The sequence below is a fragment of the Quercus suber genome, unplaced genomic scaffold (assembly GCF_002906115.3).
Source record: "Quercus suber isolate HL8 unplaced genomic scaffold, Cork oak 2.0 scaffold_30, whole genome shotgun sequence".
Classification (NCBI taxonomy): domain Eukaryota; kingdom Viridiplantae; phylum Streptophyta; class Magnoliopsida; order Fagales; family Fagaceae; genus Quercus; species Quercus suber.
In genome coordinates this window covers 2,260,565-2,279,279 of record NW_027069495.1, presented here as the reverse complement: position 1 = coordinate 2,279,279, position 18,715 = coordinate 2,260,565, and the positions used below count along the sequence as shown (strand labels likewise).

The window sequence follows — 18,715 nt, the reverse complement described above, 5'->3', positions numbered from 1 at the left end:
GGTTGGGGGCCTGAGAGCATGATTGCCCTTCACCTCCTCCGCCGCGTGTCAAGCTCTCCCATTCTCTTGGTGCCAAATAAAAGCACGAGTTGACACTTCCCTCCGGCTAGCTTCTCCTTAGGGCGGCTCCACTTGGACCTCTGATTGTAGGAATAGCAGGTGGCTATTAGCTCGTAAATTTGCTTGTAGAACAGGCCTACCTGAGCCTCTGATTGTAATATGTAATTTTTCTATGCATGAAATAATAATATCAAGATCTTTCTTTGTTTGTTTTGTTTTCTCTTCTTTTTTTTTTACTGCCAAATCTTCCATATACCCCATTTTTCTTTTAACTTACTGTAAAACGAATACATAGAACTTAGAACACTTACCTGGTGCGCTGGCCAGCCCCCTAATCCTTCCCACAGACGGCGCCAATTGTAGGGACCTGATTTGGATTGACCCTGAATGATGGGTTTTCAGCCCAATGAGCCCAAACAATACATTTATAGGGAGTGGGGTGAAAGGTTTAGGTGCTGGCCGTCGATCACCAAGCATGAACTTTTCTTATAAAAAGTACTTAAGAGTTTCTTTACAAATGGGGGGATGCTCCTCGGCCTGTGGCCGAGGAGGCCTTATTGTTCTCCCTCCTTTCTCGCCCCCCTCTTTTTACTTTACTAACTTTTCTTTTATAGTTTTCATCCTCCTATCCCTCCTTCCATCTGTTGATCATCTATTTGCCTTCTTTTCTGGCCATCCGTCCCATCAGAAGCCTTATCGGTACTCAAGTGGTTCACTCTGATCAACGTTATCCTGCCAAAGGGTTACCTCCCCATTAATGCGGCCAGGGGAGTTAGTTGAATGCATTAAATGTGAGAGTGACAGCTTACTTTGGGGTTAGTCTCTTCTCAAAATTACCTTCGTCAGGTCGAGGATAAGGTGGTCCTCGGTGTGGAATGGGAAGGAAAGGCTTTCCCTCACCTCGGCCCTGAATAGCCTGTGCTCCTCGGCCTGGGCCTTGGGCCTGCTATATGATGGGTCGGGGCTATCAGGCCCATGGGCCCCACAATATATATATATAATATCATCTATAGGTAAGTAGTGAGTTGGTATGTTAATTAAAAAATTTTGTGAAGTTTTTGTAGCACTTTATTGTATTCCAAACTATACAAGATCATACATAAATATATTCACACCACTTGTGATAATGATAATATTATTGCTTTTAATGTGCCCATATCAGTAATTAATTTAGCAATAAATTCGTTCAAATGGGGATGATATGGGCTCAAAATTATTGTAAGAAAAAGAAAATAGCATTCAATGGATCTTTTTTAACAGAAATATTCAAAATTTATATCCTCTATTCCCAATTATCAAATTATCAAAAAGAAAAAGAAAAAAAAAGGCGTAAGAAAACAAACAGGACAAAGTTTAGCTATAAAATTGATTATAGCGTAAGTCTACAACCTTATTTAGTAAAATAAATATTACTATATGTATGGCCAGAAAATCAGGTAGTCTCGGCCCACTTCAAGCCAGGCCCAAAGGCCCATGCCGAGGATGCATGAGGGGTCCGAGGGTGAAAGCGCGAGGGCCGACCCCCGAGGAACATATCCAAGGAGGGCCTCGTCCTCGGGCGTCCGAGACCTCAGAAGAACGCGATCACCATCCCACCAAAGGGGACTTCTTGAATATCCGAGGAGGAGAGAGTCCAGTGCCACGTGTCGGCGACGGGAGCACGGCGAAGGAACAAGCCTTAGGCGAGCTGTCACCTCTGCATTGAATGCTCTTAACTAACGTCCTGGCTGCATTAATGAGGACATGACTCCTGAACAGCGCTGCCTTGGGTGCTGCAACCCACTGGAGGAACAGGGATGCGGCTGATGGGACAGGCTCTCAAGTGGTAGCTTGATTGATCGACAAATTGAGGGTTAGGATCAGTTTTGAGGGGTATATAACGTAGGGAGTCTCTCCTGAAAGGAGGAGGAATGATCGGCATTAAGGAGTTCTGTAATGACCCATGCCCTCTGGAACCTTTGTAATGAATCTTAAAAGAAATAATAAGAACATCAAACTTCGGAAGACCAGTCCGAGGAGCATCATTGTGCATCCCAATCCATGTTCAAGTTGATAAATTCACATGTAACCATGCAGGGCAGTTGTACCCCCTACTAGGGCCTAATTCTTGAGCTCACACTCTATAAATTCATTGAAGGGCAAGCTGGGCTTGGGTCCACTCTCTCAATCTAAAGAAGTGTCCTAAATCCGGTCCCTACAATTGGCGCCGTCTGTGGGAAGAACTCGTGCGTCAATAAGGACAACAGCCAGGCATGGTAGGGTCAGACCCTCACCAAGGGAATTCCCATCGACACGAACCAGCAAGACCCCAACGCCCGAACGACTATGGCAACACGGGGCACGGCCAGAACGAGGAGAACGGACGATTCCGAGAAGGAAACGTGCACACCTCGCAAACCAGCGAAAGCCATACGCATAGAAGCGGCCGCGTGCCCCAGGAAGGCAATAACGACCCAACCACGAGGCTGCGGGAGGATAAGAGTCACGCCTCTCAGAGGCAGAAAGACAAGGCGGCCATGCAGCGAGAGATAGACGATCTCAAGAGAAAGTTGCACCATGCATAACGAAAGTGACCCGAACCCAGCCTCGACTTACCCTCTGACGACGAAAGTGATGACGACTACAGGCAAGGGTCAACGACACCCCCGAGTGAAGTTTTCTCCCACGAGGATGTGCACTATTGGAGGCGTAGGCGTGGCAGCCCCACCCCTAAGGGCTTGGGAAGCGATGCCATGAGCAGGGCGCTGGACCAGCTCTCCAAGTCGCCCTTTACGCGTCGCATAAACGAGGCGGAGCTCCCTCGGAGGTTCCAGCAGCCGACCTTCGCCATTTACAATGGCAAGACGGACCCCGTGGAGCACGTGAGCTAGTTTAATCAGAGGATGGCCGTTCACTCTAAGAACGAGGCGCTGATGTGTAAAGTCTTCCCTTCCAGCTTGGGGCCTGTGGCAATGAGATGGTTCAATGGCTTGAGGACGAATTCCATAGACTCATACAGACAGCTGACCCAGGCCTTTGGTTCCCGTTTTATCACGAACAGCAGACCTCCTCGGCCCATGAGCGCGTTGCTGTCCCTGACCATGCGCGATGACGAGACCCTCAAGGCTTACTCGGACAAGTATTGGGAGATTTACAACGAGTTGGATGGCAAATACGATGATGTCGCCATCAACACATTCAAGAACGGGCTCCCGATGGGGCATGGCCTGAGGAAGTCCTTAACTGGTAAGCCCGCCACCAGCGTGCGGCAGCTAATGGACCGGATCGACAAATACAAACGGGTGGAGGAAGACTTGCTGCAGGGCAAGGGGAAGGAGAAGGCTATCCCTCAGGAGAGGAGGGATTCCAGGTCAGACCGATATAACAACGCCCATCCGAGAAGAGATTTCATAGGGCAATCTGGGGCGACAAACGCCCAGGCTGTCGGCACTGTATTTCGAGAACCAGTGCACAGGGTGTTAGAAAAGATCAAGAACGAACCGTATTTCAGGTGGTTGAGTAAGATGTCGGGAAACCCCGAGAAGCGTAATCAGGACCGCTATTGCCAATATCACCAGGACCACGGGCATGCTACGGAGGACTGCAGGAATCTCTGGAACTATCTGGATCAGTTAGTCCGGAAGGGGAGGCTGAAACATCTCCTGCACCATTCCAGCAGTCAGCATGGCCAGACCTACCAGGAGCCACGGAGGGACACAGCCATGGGACAGCCCGCTGGAACGATCAATGTGATCTTGGCTGCGCCAGGAAGAATAGGCATACGCCCCTCGCGGGTGTTGTCCATAGCCCAGATGACCACCGGGGAGTCCCAGTCAAAGCCAAAGAGGGCCAGAAGAGGCTGTCACCCGACCCTGACTTTTTCCGAGAAGGACAAGGATGGAACCACCCAACCCCACGACAACGCTTTGGTCATCACCCTCAGAATTGGGGGCTATGACGTCAAAAGGGTGATGGTGGATGGTGGTAGCGCGGCGGAGGTCATGTACCACGACCTCTATAAGGGGCTGGGGCTAAAGCCCGAGGACTTGTCGCCTTACAGCTCCCCCCTGATGAGCTTCGATGGGAAGCTGGTCACCTCGGAGGGCATGATCAGGCTGCCTATCCAGATCGGCCCGAAAGTAGTGGAGGTGGACTTTATTGTGGTGAACACATATTCCCCCTACACTGCCATTGTGGGAAGGCCTTAGCTCCACACCTTAGGAGGTGTCGCCTCTTCCTTGCACCAGAAAGTGAAATTCCCGTCTGGAGACCGAATCCTCGAGATTCGAGGGTGCCAGTCAACGGCAAGGCGGTGTATAGTCGCGGCCACCTCACGCCCGCAAGATACGGAGCCCTCGGCCACCATGGCCAAAAACTTATAGCAGCTAACTGCCTCGGTGGCACCAGTTGACACGGCCGCCGAGGAAGCAAGGCTCGAAGGCCTAAAGAAAGTGGTCATCGACGACGACCAGGAGAGATTTTTTCAGGTCGGAACCCAACTGCCTCCCCGAGAAAAGGAGGAACTGCTTGAGTTTCTCAAGAGTAACCTAGACGTGTTTGCATGGGACCCTTGCGATGCCCCAGGGATTGAACCATTCTTCATTTGTCACCGCCTTAACGTCAACCCCTCGGTGATCCTCAGGAAGCAGCCACCCCGATGCCCGTCAAAGGAGCACGCCGAGGCAGTTAAGGAAGAGGTCAATAAACTCAAGCGCGAGCGCTATTAAAGAAGTATTCTACCCCGAGTGGTTAGCCAACATTGTGGTGGTCAAGAAGAAGAGTGGGAAATTGAGGGTTTGCATGGACTTCACGGACCTGAATAAAGCCTGCCCGAAGGACCCTTTCCCAATGCCACGAATAGACCAGCTGGTGGACGTAACTGCAGGCCATCCTAGAATAAGCTTCCTGGATGCCTTTCAAGGCTACCACCAGATCCCATTAGCCTTGGAGGATCAGGAGAAGACGACCTTCGTAACGCCCATTGGAAACTACCACTACAAGGTGATGCCATTCGGCTTGAAGAACGCTGGATCTACTTATCAGAGGATGATGACGAGAATGTTCGAGCCGTTGTTGGGCAAGAACATTGAGATCTATGTTGACAATATGGTGGTAAAGAGTAGATTGGTGTCCGAGCATCTGCGGGACCTCGGTTGTATATTTGACGTCCTCAGAAAGCACAGGCTGCGACTAAATGCATCCAAGTGCTCATTTGGCATAGGATCGGGCAAGTTCCTGGGCTACATCATCACCCACCGGGGGATCGAGGTCGACCCCGACCAAATTAGAGCTATCCAAAACCTAAGGCCTCCGCAAAACCCCAAAGAGATCCAGAGGCTTGCTGGGATGATCGCGGCCCTGAATCGATTCATTTCCAGGTCGGCCGACCACTGCAGACCGTTCTACCTCTTGCTTAACAAGTGGAAGGGATTTGAGTGGTCCGAGGAATGTGCCACGGCTTTCCAACAGCTTAAGGATTACCTGGCCTAGCCACCCATCATGTCTAAACCAGAGGCCGACGAGGTCCTATACGCATACATTGCTGTGGCGAACCATGCTGTGAGCCTGGTGCTGATACGAGACAACGGTGGCGTCCAAAAACTGGTCTACTACATTAGCAAGTCATTGCACGAAGTCGAGGTCAAGTACTTACCCTTGGAGAAAGCCATACTTGCCGTGGTCCATGCCACGCGAAAGCTGCCTCATTATTTCCAGGCCCACACGGTGGTCGTCTTAACCCAACTACCTTTGAAGTCCATACTTCGGGCCGCCGACTACACGAGAAGAATCACAAAGTGGAATACTATCCTGGGAGCCTTCGACGTTAAATACATGCCTCGGACTGCCATAAAGGGCCAGGTTTTGGCAGACTTGACGGCGGAGTTCGCTGAGCCAACTGTAGAAGTGGGAACCGAGGGAAGGATCGCTGACGAAAGGCCAGTTGGAGTGGTCTCTGTCCCGAGGCCACCATGCTGGAAAGTATATGTTGATGGCGCGGCAAACCAGAGAGGGTCGGGAGTAGGACTAGTCTTAGTGTCCCTTGAAGATCATGTCATAGAGAAATCCCTGAGACTCGGATTCCCGGCCACAAACAACGAGGCTGAGTACGAGGCATTATTGCAAGGTATGACCATGGTACAGAAGATGGGAGGAAAGTCAGTGGAGATGTTCTTAGACTCGAGATTGGTAGTAGGACAGGAAAAGGGAGAGATGGAGGCCCGAGATCCGAGAATGCAGGAATACCTAAGGCAAGTCAAGCGCTTGCAGTCAAATTTTGACCCTTTCAGTCTGTCTCATATCCCCAGGGGTGGGAACAGCCATGCTGATTCATTAGCCATGCTCGTAACTTCCTCGGCAGACGGTCTACCTCGGACCATACTTGTCGAGCACCTGGAGAGGGTGAGCGAGGCGACTAAGGAAGCGATCCCCATCCTTAAGGTTGGAGTGGGTCCCAGCTGGATAGACCCCATTGTGAGATTCCTCAAAGATGATATCCTGCCCCAAGACAAGTCAGAGGCTGAGAAAGTACGAAGAAAAGTTCCTCAGTTCTGGTTGTCCGAAGACCACAAACTATACAGGCGCTTCTACTCAGGGCCATACCTGCTATACATCCACCACGAAGCAGCAGAATTACTGCTCGAAGAGCTGCACGAGGGAATCTGCGGGAGCCACACAGAGGGGAGGTCCTTGTCTTATCGAGCCGTCACACAGGGATACTGGTGGCTGGGGATGCAGCAAGAGGCCCAGGACTATGTCAAGAGGTGTGACCAGTGCCAAAGGTTCGCCCCCAATATCCATCAGCCAGGAGGGGTCCTTAATCCCTTGTCCAGTCCGTGGCCGTTCGCCCAATGGGGCTTGGACATTGTAGGACTATTCCCTAGAGAGCCAGGGAATAAGAAGTATCTGTTGGTGGCCACGGACTACTTTACCAAGTGGGTCGAGGCCGAGCCATTGGCCAACATCAGGGACGTGGACGCAAAGAAATTCCTTTGGAGGAACATTGTGATGTGATTCGGGGTCCCCCACACCCTTGTCTCGGATAATGGACTCCAATTAGATTGCAAGGCCTTCAGGAGGTACTGTCATGAGCTTGGTATCACAAATAGATACTCAACGCCCGCCTACCCTCAGGGAAACGACCAAGCCAAGGCCGTCGGCAAGGTCATCGTCAGTGGGCTTAAGAAGAGACTTGACGACGCTAGGGGGAGATGGGTAGAGGAACTGCCCCACGTACTCTGGACATACCAGACTACGCCTTAGCGGTCAACGGGGGAAACACCTTTCGCCTTAACTTATGGTGCCGAGGCAGTAATCCCCCTGGAAACAAGCCTCCCGACACTAAGGACAAGCTCTTTCACCCCAGGCAGCAACGATGAACTGCTGGGGAGGAGCCTGGACCTAGTAGACGAACGAAGGGAACGAGCGATGATCCAGCTGGCCTATTACCAACAAAAGCTCAAGTAGGGGTATGATACCAATGTGAGGCTCAGACCACTAACACCGGGGGACCTGGTGCTGAGAAAAATCGTAGGGGCTGCTAAGAACCCATCTTGGGGAAAGTTGGGACCCAACTGGGAGGGGCCCTACCGAATTACGTCAGTGGCGGGGATAGGTACGTACTACTTAGAAGATCTAGACGAAAAACCTGTATCTCGTCCGTGGAATGTAAATAACCTAAAAAGGTATTATTATTAATGAAGAAGCCTTTTTGGATACAAATGCTTACCCTATTATGACTATGTATCTCGCGTTCTGACGACAAGACTAAGTGTTAGACAGAACCAAGGCATTGCATGGTCCTCGGACCCAATCCTATGGGGAAACTAACTACTTCGAGATATCCTGAGTGTTAGACAGAACCAAGGCATTGCATGGTCCTCGGACTCAATCCTGTGGGGAAACTAACTATTTCGAGATATCCTGAGTGTTAGACAGAACCAAGGCATTGCATGGTCCTCGGACTCAAGCCTATAGGGAAACTAACTACTTCAAAATATCCTAAGTGTTAGACAGAACCAGGGCATTGCATGGTCCTCGGACTCAAGCCTATGGGGAAACTAACTACTTCAAAATATCCTAAGTTAGGAAAGGATCAAAACCCTAACTAACCGTTGGGATATAAGGGGATTGCCCACGCATATATTCTTTCCCCTTATCATTGTTACTAACACAATTGGCCGACATATAATTCAAGCTAAAATCATGCAAATAAAAAGAAAAGAGAGGAAGCAGACAGCATGTAAACGGATAAGCAACCAAAATAAATAAAAAGGGAGAGTAAACTCCCATTACAACAAAGTGTCCATAGAAGTTGCGTGGCAAGAGCCACCTTACATAAAAATAAAAAGAGGAAAGAACAACAAAACAAAATAAAATGCCATAAAAAGCATAGACAAAGGTCAAGCAAGCGGCAAAAGCAGGTTGAACCGAGACGTCAGGGAATCTACTCCTTCTGCTTAGGCTGGACAGGGGCAACCTCTGAGTCCTCCGAGCCCTGGCCTAAGGGGACGGCCTGCAGGGGTACGGCAAGAATAGCTGCTTCCTCGGTGGTGGGGATTTGAGCATCGGATGGGGCCTCCGCTACCTTTTGGGGCACCTCCTCGCTCGGATTTTCCCTTAGTTCAGCAGCCCCCACCTCCTCAACAATCTCCCCAGCCTTAGTGCCAGCAGGGGCGGCCTCGCGGATAGCAGGGGGGTAGTACACGCTCTCCGCCTTCCACAGGTCAGACGTGGCCTCCACCCCAGCTTGCTTGAGGGCCTCAGCCCAGGCCTGGAAGCAGTATCGCCTACATACCCCTGGAACTTGAGCCTTGTAGAGGGCCTCTACCTCAGCCACCCCATCAGCGTAGGCTGCAGTCTCGGCCTCCTCCTTGGCAGTCAGGGCCATCTCCCTGCCAAGATCCGCCTCAACCTTAGCCCGCCGAGCCTCGTCTCTGGCCCACTCTGCCTCCCTCTGGGCCCTCTCAGTCGCAGTCACCTTAGCCTGCAGATTTGCGATCAGATCCCTCGCGATCTGCAGCTGCTCCTCCGCCTCGCCCAGGCGCCTTGTCCGCTCCTTGGCCTGGTTCTGGGCACCCTCAAGACCAAACTTTACACTGTCCCGAGCCCTGGTCATCACCTTCAAGTCCTCTCGGGCCTTGGCGAGGTCAGCCTAGGAGTTCTTCAGAGTCTGGGTAGCTTGAAACCGCCTATTACGCTCCTGGTCAAGGGCCTTCCCCTAATCGTTGGCCGCCTCCTTCAACCTATAGATGGCCTGGACAGCCTGCCAGAGTAACCAATGCACTATAAGCCTAAAAAAAAAAAGGGAAGGGAAAAGGAAAAGAAAGGGAGGGGAGTCAAAATTATAGTCCTTACCATCCCCATATATCGCTTAAGGCTGAGGAAGACCTGCTTGCTCCTTAAAGAGTTCAACTCGGCCATGTCCGCCGGGAGCAGCAGGCACCTCTCCAGCGCATCGGCCATATGCGCGCCTTCGCCCTCATTAAAGTCTCTGAGGGAGGCGTCATCCCTCAAGGGCTCCCCATGAAGCAGCGGGGCTGGGAGCCAGGCCTGAGCCTCGGACGAGGTGTCAACGACCTGCCTGTCCTGGCTTTTGCCGCCTATCTTAAGTTGCTTGGACGGCTGCAGAGTGTTGTCCTCCTCCTGCGAGGACACCGGCTTATCCTCCATAGGCCTTTTGCCCTTATCCTTCTTCTTCTTGGGGTCAGCAGGCACGGACCCAGAAGGCAGGCTCATCTAGGAAGGAGGGGGAGGAGGAGGGGGAAGCTTCTGCTAGGCGAAAGTTGACCTGGTCTTAGGAGGAGGAGGGGGAACCTTTTGTTGGGACTTCCCCGGTTGGCCTTCGATCAGGTCTAATAGACTAGTGTGGGGTTTCCTCTTGTAACCTATCGTTGGCTGAGAAGGGGCTTCTGAAGCGAGGAGGTCTGCTTCGGTCAAATAAGGGTCGCCCAAGTCCCTAGGAGGGTCCTCAGACAAATTGAGCTGGTTGAAAACGTCAAACGCTTCCTCTTCCCGCTCTGGATCCTCCTCGGCAGCCTCGGCGAATACTTGGGAAGAAGTGGGGACGGCTAGAGTAACAACTTCTGGTTCGAAGGGCTCCTCGGGGAACAGAAATCCATCCTCGGTCACAGTAGTTCTCTGAAGCCGAGGGTCGTTGGCTCGGATCACGTGCTTTGGAATCGGGAATGATTTTTGGACAGGAGTATACCCCAAGATTTTGTGGGCGGCCCTAGCTTGATTGTCATCCTCGTTTATAAAAACTGACGCCCTCAGCACCTTCTGCAAATCCTCCTGGTTGACCAGGTGGAAGTGGCGCTCAAAGGCGTGCGGGTCTGCAGGGAGAAAACACCACCACATTAGTAAAAAAGAAGAAGAAGGAAGAAGACAAAAGAACTTAAAACCCCTCCTACTCCCACTGCCCTACCTGGTATTCCCTCCGTTGTTGGGCAGTGAAGGCCATCGTGCCACTCCCCTAACACGATGAGGAAATCCTCGTTTAGCCCCTTGCTGGACTCAGGGAGGCACTGGATGAGCCGCACCCTGTCATCCCTCGTCTTCGGGTAATAAGACTTGCCCTTAAGGAGCTGAAGGTTGTAGCACCAGTTCACGTCATGGTGGGTCAACCTTAGCCCCATCTTCTCGTTCAGGGCGTCCACACAGCCCAAAATCCTAATGACGTTTATTCCACACTGAGTAGGGATCGACCGGAAGTGCGTGAGGTAGTCCCTCATCACCGGCCCCATGGGGATCCTCATCCCCCTTCGAGGAAGGCGACAATGGGAATCGCCACTTCGCCCTCCTGCCTTTGCAAAAGCCAATCCCCATCCTCACAATATCTCAGACCTACATCACCGGGAATCCTATAGTCGGCGATGAATTTCTCTATCGCCTCCTCAGTGTAGACGTATTTCTTAAACCTACCCATCCCAGTTGTCGCCTAAAGGAACTAAGAAAGAACAGGTGAAGGAGAAGAAGGGGTAAAAAGGAAGAGAGCTCAGAGAGGGATAGAGCGACTTACTAGAAAGAGGAGGAGCTCCTCGGACAGGCTTTTTGTGCTGAAGATGTAAGTGAGAGTGTGGTTGAACTCAGGAAGGACGCACGAGAATTCTTGATTGCAAATAAAAAATAGGAAGAAGCGGTTTGAGTGGGTATTTATACCCCAAATCGAAGAGCCATGCGGGTTTTCCCGCCTATAAATGCAAGACAAACCTCCACCGTTGGATTGGTAACGCCTCATTAGAAGTGGGGAGCATAGAGCCGCTTGAATTTAATGATGGGCACGTTACACGCCCCGAAACGTCAACAACGTGCCTTGGGCAGATGAATAGACCCCAGTGCTGGTGGGGAGTAGGGCTCGACTGGGCACGGAGCAGGCCTGAGGATGTCAAAATCCTTCTCCCCGCCCGAGGATGCGTGTAGCAAGATTTTGAGGGGCTATTGTGAGGCCAGAAAATCAGGTAGCCTCGACCCACTCCAAGCCAGGCCCAAGGGCCCGCGCCGAGGATGCATGAGGGGTCCGAGGGTGAAAGCGCGAGGGCCGACCCCCGAGGAACGTATCCGAGGAGGGCCCCGTCCTCAGGCGTTCGAGACCTCAGAAGAACGCGAGCACCATCCCACCAAAGGGGACTTCTTGAATATTCGAAGAGGAGAGGGTCCAGTGCCACACGTCGGCGACGGGAGCACGGCGAAGGAACAAGCCTTAGGCGAGCTGTCACCTCTGCATTGAATGCCCTCAACTAACGTCCTGGCCGCATTAATGAGGAGAGGACTCCTGAACAGCGCCGCCTTGGGTGTTGCAACCCACTGGAGGAACAGGAATGCGGCTGATGGGACAGGCTCTCAATGGTAGCCTGATTGATCGATAAATGGAGGGTTAGGACCAGTTTAGAGGGGTATATAACGTAGGGAGTCTCTCCTGAAAGGAGGAGGAATGATCGGCATTAAGGAGTTCTGTAATGACCCATGCCCTCTGGAACCTTTGTAATGAATCTTAAAAGAAATAATAAGAACATCAAACTTCGGAAGACCAGTCCGAGAAGCATCATTGTGCATCCCAATCCATGTTCAAGTTGATAAATTCACATGTAACCATGCAGGGCAGTTGTACCCCTTACTAGGGCCTAGTTCTTGAGCCCACACTCTATAAATTCATTGAAGGGCAAGTTGGGCTTGGGTCCACTCTCTCAATCTGAAGAAGTATTCCAAATCTGGTCCCTACACTATATTTTTTAAAAATTTAACCGTTGAATTGTATGTTATTTATACACTATATTTTTTAAAAATTTAACCGTTGAATTGTATGTTATTTATGCTCTTAATACACATGTCAAATTTTGTGTCAATTGGATATCATTTACTATATCATCTATAAGCTTATATTTTATGCAAAATTTTGAACTATAAAAACTTGCAATTTAAACAATTTATTGATGATATAACTATTGATTTTTAATTTTTAAGAAATTTTGCAAGCACAGAGGATATAAGAAGAAGATGTAATCCAATGGTAGATTTGTCAAAAATTTATCTTTAATAAAAAGATATTGAGTAAGGTTGTAGACTACAACCTTAGGCTATAACCAAATTTATAGCTAAATTTTGTCCAAACAAAAATCATCAATATTCTATATGCTTCTTTCTTCCATTTAATGGATAGCCGAGTAGTAATATCATCTTTTGTGGTGTGTTTTGTCTAAAGTTCAAATCTCATCTCTCCCCTTTCCTACTATCTGGTTATCTAAAAACAAATTCAAAAATATATTAAACAACTAATGTTGCCAAATATTAAAAAAAAAAAAAAATCAATAAGAAAAAAACTCAAACACAACAAAACTTTTGAGACCATTCAGTCTCAATCACTCAACAAAATGTTCTATATATATGTTTAATATACTTCTATCGTGTTGTCAAGTAAAAAAAATTATAAATAAATCAAGAGCACCAAATCCCAAAATTTTAAATTTGGGTCCAAAAAACTTAAAAACCCAAGCAGCGTTTGGTACATGCACTTAAAAATTAAAAATATGTGTGAAAATATGTGTAATGTTATTTAAAAATTAAAAATATGTGTTTGAGCGGGTGTACCAAACGGTCCCCAATAATTAAAGTTTCAACAGTCCTTCTTGTGTATCTAATAATTTCTCAAAGTTATGAGTGTTGTGTCGGAACTTTAGACCCTCCGAGATGGACGTAAGTCTTAACTATGCTTTATTTATGGGGTTTTATGATTTGATCGTTGAACTGAATGCACTTCTTTTGTCTTCTTTCCTTGTCAATAATTGTAAAATTCATCATAAATTGAGACTTTTTGTGACTGACTGCAGGTGTCTATTGGGGAGGTTATAAGCATTGAGTTCGGGAAAACGAGTAAATGTGCTAATACTTTTGTTGGCTTGGATATTTCTCCGGATGTTGATTTGAGATGGAACTTCTTTTTTAATCTTAGATTTGTTCAAGCCATTTAATTAAATACCCTCCCTTTTTTTAAAAAAAAAATACTAATTATTTTTAACACACACGGGGAGATGAGAGAAAGTTTTTTTAAAAAAACTTATAATTGTGTATATCCAAAATGACTTAACTTTTAGATACATAGCACAAACTTTAAATCCCTTTTAACTCCCTCTTATTTGAGTAGGTACAGTGGTTAGTGCGTTACACCTACATTTCCATTTTAGTGCATCATTGTAATTGTTTATGTGGAATTGGTATGTTAATTTAACAACACTCTTAACATGTGAGATGACGCCTTGAACCGCAATGAGTAAGACATGCATAGATAGATCTTTCTTATAAAAGGAATTGAAAATTGAAAGCTGGGGGAGTAAATTTTTAATAGTTTATTTTATGTTTTTATTGTGATTTGATTCAACGACAGAGTTAGGATTTCAGATAGGAGACAAGATTGAAAGTAAATTAATTTAAAAATTATTAATCAATATTAATAAATAAATAAATAAACAATTATATGAAATTTTCATACACAATCTAAAATATATTTTAATTTATTTTATACCAAGTTTAATTTCCTCAATTGGCCTCCGTGTAAATAGTTTACAACCAAATCAAATTAAAAGAATAATTTAAATATATAGAGTTTTGAAGATGTAATTTGATTCCGTAAAATAATTTGAGAAAATAAATAAATAAAAAAGTGTGAAGAATATAGCAATATACGTAGAAAGTTGTATATATGTCTCACAGTTTTGAATGCTTTTAAAAATTATGTAGAATTCAACTTTTTCTTCCTTTACTCTTCTAAGTAGTTAAAATTTGATCAAAGGGATACTACAAATTTTACGAAGGGTCTATTTGGTGAGAGATCAAAAGGGCATTTTTAAAACTTAAAACTCTGTTTTGCAACTATAACTCCTCATAACTTTTTTACAAGCAGCCATTTAAAACTCAAAATATAGTTTTCCAGTAGCTTATACAAATGCACCCTAAATAGCTTTTACAAACTGATTTGTCACTAATCACAAAAAGTAATTTAAACACTCGTTTATTATCTTGTTGAAGTGTCACCAATTACATTGATTGACACATCAGTTTCTAAGTTTTTCATAATGAAATTTGTAGTAATTTTAGCATTTTCCTTTTTTAATTATTATCTTATGGGATCTACTATTCAATCTTGAGTTCAAGATGTTAGGTCAAATTATGTATTTGTTGGCAAATCTAAGTGAAAACGCATTTTTTATGCATTTGAATCTTAGTTTTTAAGTGATCATAATGTGTTAAAGAACTACAATAAAAACGCAACAAAATGACTCAAGGATCCACTTAAGAAATTGCAAGTTTTGTTGTCTCGAGTCTCAACACTAGGTGGTTGATCGAGACTTGCTGAACACTAGCTCGACACCTGGTTGATCAATTGAGACACGGAAAAACATAATTCTAATTCTATTTTGTGTGATGATGTGGCAATTTTGGAATTCATGCATTAGGGTTCCAAGACGACTTAAATAGTATTTTTTAGAGTCGTCATCATAAGAGGTCTGTGAGAACTACTGTGTAACATCATGGAGACATATTTTCAGATCTAGAGCACCTTATACAAAAAGAATTTGTTGCAATGTTATGCACCAAGCCGAGTTTCTAAAGCTGCAAAATTCATATTGTTCCTGTCAAGATTGTTGCACCCTCTACCTTCAACAATCAAAGTGTGATTGTGTGAGGTTAGTCATAGATTGGGTATCCATTATTGAAGAGATGCTTGGAAGAGTAGTCCAACCAGGTTGGAGTTGTGCTTAGACAGCTTTGTAGGTTTTACTAAAGATAGGTACTTCAAGATCAAGTAGATTCCTTATATTTGTAATCTCAATCTTTTACAGTAAGCTTTTTAAGTTGGTGGTTGGCTTTAAACCACTTGTTGGGGTTTTTCTTGTTAGGGGTTTTCTCATCACCTATGTTCAAATTTATTTTTTGCTACACTTAGAATTGACGAGTGATTGTGCTTGTCACATAATTAATTAGACCATTGCATAATTAACCTAATTAATTAAATTGGGTAATTGATTAATTGAAATAGGGTCAATTTAAACCCAACACAAGACTTGCGCATGAAGGAGTGAAATATGTGATAAGCAATTTTTTTTTTTTTTAAAGTGAGATTTAGTGGGACTTATTAGTCATCTTTTTTCTTTGTTTGTTCATGAAAATGCAAAAATGATGGTCACATTTTATCTTTGGAGAATTTCCAATTTGTGTCAGGGTAAAATACTTTCTTTCTAACATAATTAAGGATTGATTTTGTGGAGCTCAAGGCAATTTTGCCCCTCCTAGGTTGACTCCAAAATTTTCTGTCCTACTTTTTCTACTCCAAAAATAAAAACTTGACATGTGTAACCCAATTAATTAAATTTTAATTGTATTCCTTTAATATTTCAGTTACTCAAAATAAATAAATAACTTAACACACCCCATCACCACTACCAACCTTCACCACCACGGATCCATAACCTACCTTTACTAGCATCGTTGATGCTTCCATTCACAGCCAACCGTTGCCTCTGATGAACCCTTCTCTCTTCTACTTCATCCCTCTTAGCACACCCCAATCACCACCACCAACTTTCACCACCACTAGTCAACCACCTACCTTCGCCGACGTCGTCGATACTTTCATTCATGGCCAACCACTGCCTCCAATAAACCCTTCTCTCTTCCACTTCATCCCTCTCAAACCCACCCACCCACCACCACTATACTACCCCTCCCACCCACCTAACACCAACCTTCATCGGTGCCACTAACAAGAGGCTACTAAAGCCATCGACATAGTCATGGCCAACCACCCTCTTCAATGGACTCATATCTCTTCTACCCACCACCATTTGCAACCAAAGAACAAATAACCAAATCAAAATTTTGGTTAAAACAACAATCCCATCAATTTATAGAAAAAGGAGTAATTACACAAAACCCACTTGTGGTTTGGGTGAAAATCATTTTGCCTACTTGTGGTTTGAAAAGTATCACTTAACCCACTTGTAGTATGTTTTAGTCAATCTCCGTAACCCACCTCAAGCCCAGCCGTTACAAAAACACCTCTTAACCCCAAAACACGACATAACGCAAATCAAAATACCCAAAACTCAGAAACTTTTTTAGAGAGAGACATGTGGTGTTCTTCATGGTTTGGAGTGTCTTAGGGGGGGGGGGGGGGGGGGGGGGGGGGGGGGGGGGGGAAGAAAACACAAGTTTTGCAACATTGAAGCTAGGGAAGGTATGTGTGACTGCTGTTGATCTGCATTTAGGTTGTTAATGACATTTTTTTAATCCGACCCACCCACGTAATTATAGTTAGAGTTTGTAAAATTTTCTCAAAATTTTACCATCTTTGATGAAGTGGGTCTCGGGGTTGGATTCGTTATAGAGGTGCCACACCAAGGGAAGATGGTCCTGCTTAAAGGAGGGTGATCTGAGGAGATCAGGAAAATCAAGGGTGGGTAGAGAACGAAGAGCTGGGGGTTAGTTACAAGCCACAAGTTGTAAAGTACAGAGGCCAAAAAGGTAGAAAGAAGAAGGGAAAGCGGAGTAGTCAAAGAAGGAGAAGCGGTGGGAGAAGAGAGCCCAAGCGAGGTACATTGTGGCGGTGGTGAGGGCTCCACAGCCAACACCAAAGAGGAGAGTGACGACGACACTCAAGATGTCCTTGGTGCAGTCACGGAGGGAGCTGAAGTCGTCGGAAGCGAGGGGTTGTTAGGGTTTCCTGTACCCCAACAACATGTCGTTGCGATGGATCGGGTCACGGAAGAGGAAGATCTTAGTGGATTGGGTCACGGCATGTCCTGGTTTTTATTTTGATTTATAGCTTCGGTTTTGATGTTTTTTGTTGGTATTGGCTGCTTTTTGTAAAGAGTTTGAGTTTTATTTGAATTGGGTTTCGAAAATTTTGTTCATTTCGATTCATAGAAATGGTATGGGATGTGTTTGATTTAAATCTTCTATGCCGTGTGAGTATTAAAGAGATTTTGAGGTTTCCTAAATTGGGTTTTGACTGTTATTGTGAATGATGATGTTTACTAGGGTTTACTCAGGCAACACTGGGGCTTGGTATTGCCGAAGAAAGAAGTATACTTCAGTGCAATATAGGAAACAAGAGTCCTGTTTTGAAGGGAAATATTGTATAGTTCGGTTATTTGTGTAGGTTGATCTGGGTTTTATTTTTTTGGATATGTTCTTCACGTTCAAGATTTATGTGAATTAAGGAGAGATTAATACCACTTTTTGATATTGTTTCTCTTATATTTTTGTGCTATTTTTTGTTTTGGGAGGAGAGAGACACAAAATTTGAGCAAAAATACCTATTTACCCTTGATTTTAATAGAAATGGGTTACGGGAAAAAAAACGGATCATACCTCAAGTGGGTTAAGTGATACTTTTCAAACCACGGGTAGGTAAAGTGATTTTCGCCTAAACCACATGTGGGTTTAGTGTAATTACCCCAAAGAAAAACCATAGCACGCTTTTGAAAATAAATGAGATTATTGCAGGTTGATCTAAATAGTCACAAAAAATCCTTAATAACCATTCAATATAAAGATAACAATGGTGATGGGTGGGTTTGAGAGGCATGAAATGGAAGAGAGATGGGTCCGTCAGAGGCGGTGGTTGGCCGTGAATGGCAACATTGATGGTATCAGCAGCCTTTTGCTAGTGTCCCTAGCGAAGGCAGGTGGTGGACCAGTGGTGGTGAAGCTTGGTGGAGGACCGATGGTGGTGATGGACTAGTGGAGTGTGCTGGGTTTTATTTATTTATTTTGGGTAACCAAAATATTAAAAGAATAAAATTTAAATTTAAATATTTTTTTTAGATAGTTACAATATATTTTTAACCTTGCAACTCGAATGTTCAAGCTACAGAGTTAACCCTTTTTCTCCTAAACCCTTATGTAATTTGTGCATGAAGAGTTGTTAATTAAGCTACAAGGCTCTTGGCAGAGTTTAATTAATTAGCACATGGCAAGTTTGAATTTGTGGAGTATAGAGTGGAGCAGGAAAAGTGGGACAGAAGATTTGAACTCCCTTAGATTCACCATTGATTTCACTAGTTTCTCACCCCACCCCCAACCACCCCCCACCAAAAAAAAAAAAAAAAAAAACCCTAACGTTAGGGCTCATTTGTTATTGTTGTTTAAACAATAGTTTTCAATGTTTAAACAATATTATACG

At 45.6% G+C, this 18,715-nt stretch overlaps 2 protein-coding genes across 2 annotated transcripts; both read left to right on the top strand.

Moving 5' to 3' along the window:
* Positions 1-2,942: 2,942 nt before the first annotated feature.
* Positions 2,943-4,247, top strand: LOC112036356 (uncharacterized). The gene has a single exon (XM_024069166.2). It carries the CDS (start codon positions 2,943-2,945, stop codon positions 4,245-4,247), a length of 1,305 nt encoding a protein of 434 aa, XP_023924934.2.
* A 1,291-nt stretch (positions 4,248-5,538) lies between these two features.
* On the top strand, positions 5,539-7,050 carry LOC136066309 (uncharacterized). Its single transcript, XM_065770418.1, has one exon. It carries the CDS (start codon positions 5,539-5,541, stop codon positions 7,048-7,050), a length of 1,512 nt encoding a protein of 503 aa, XP_065626490.1.
* Positions 7,051-18,715: the final 11,665 nt, after the last annotated feature.

Excerpts from the sequence above, each read along its gene's own strand:
- LOC112036356 (XM_024069166.2), top strand. The coding sequence starts at position 2,943 with ATGGCCGTTCACTCTAAGAACGAGGCGCTGATGTGTAAAGTCTTCCCT.
- LOC136066309 (XM_065770418.1), top strand. The coding sequence starts at position 5,539 with ATGTCTAAACCAGAGGCCGACGAGGTCCTATACGCATACATTGCTGTG.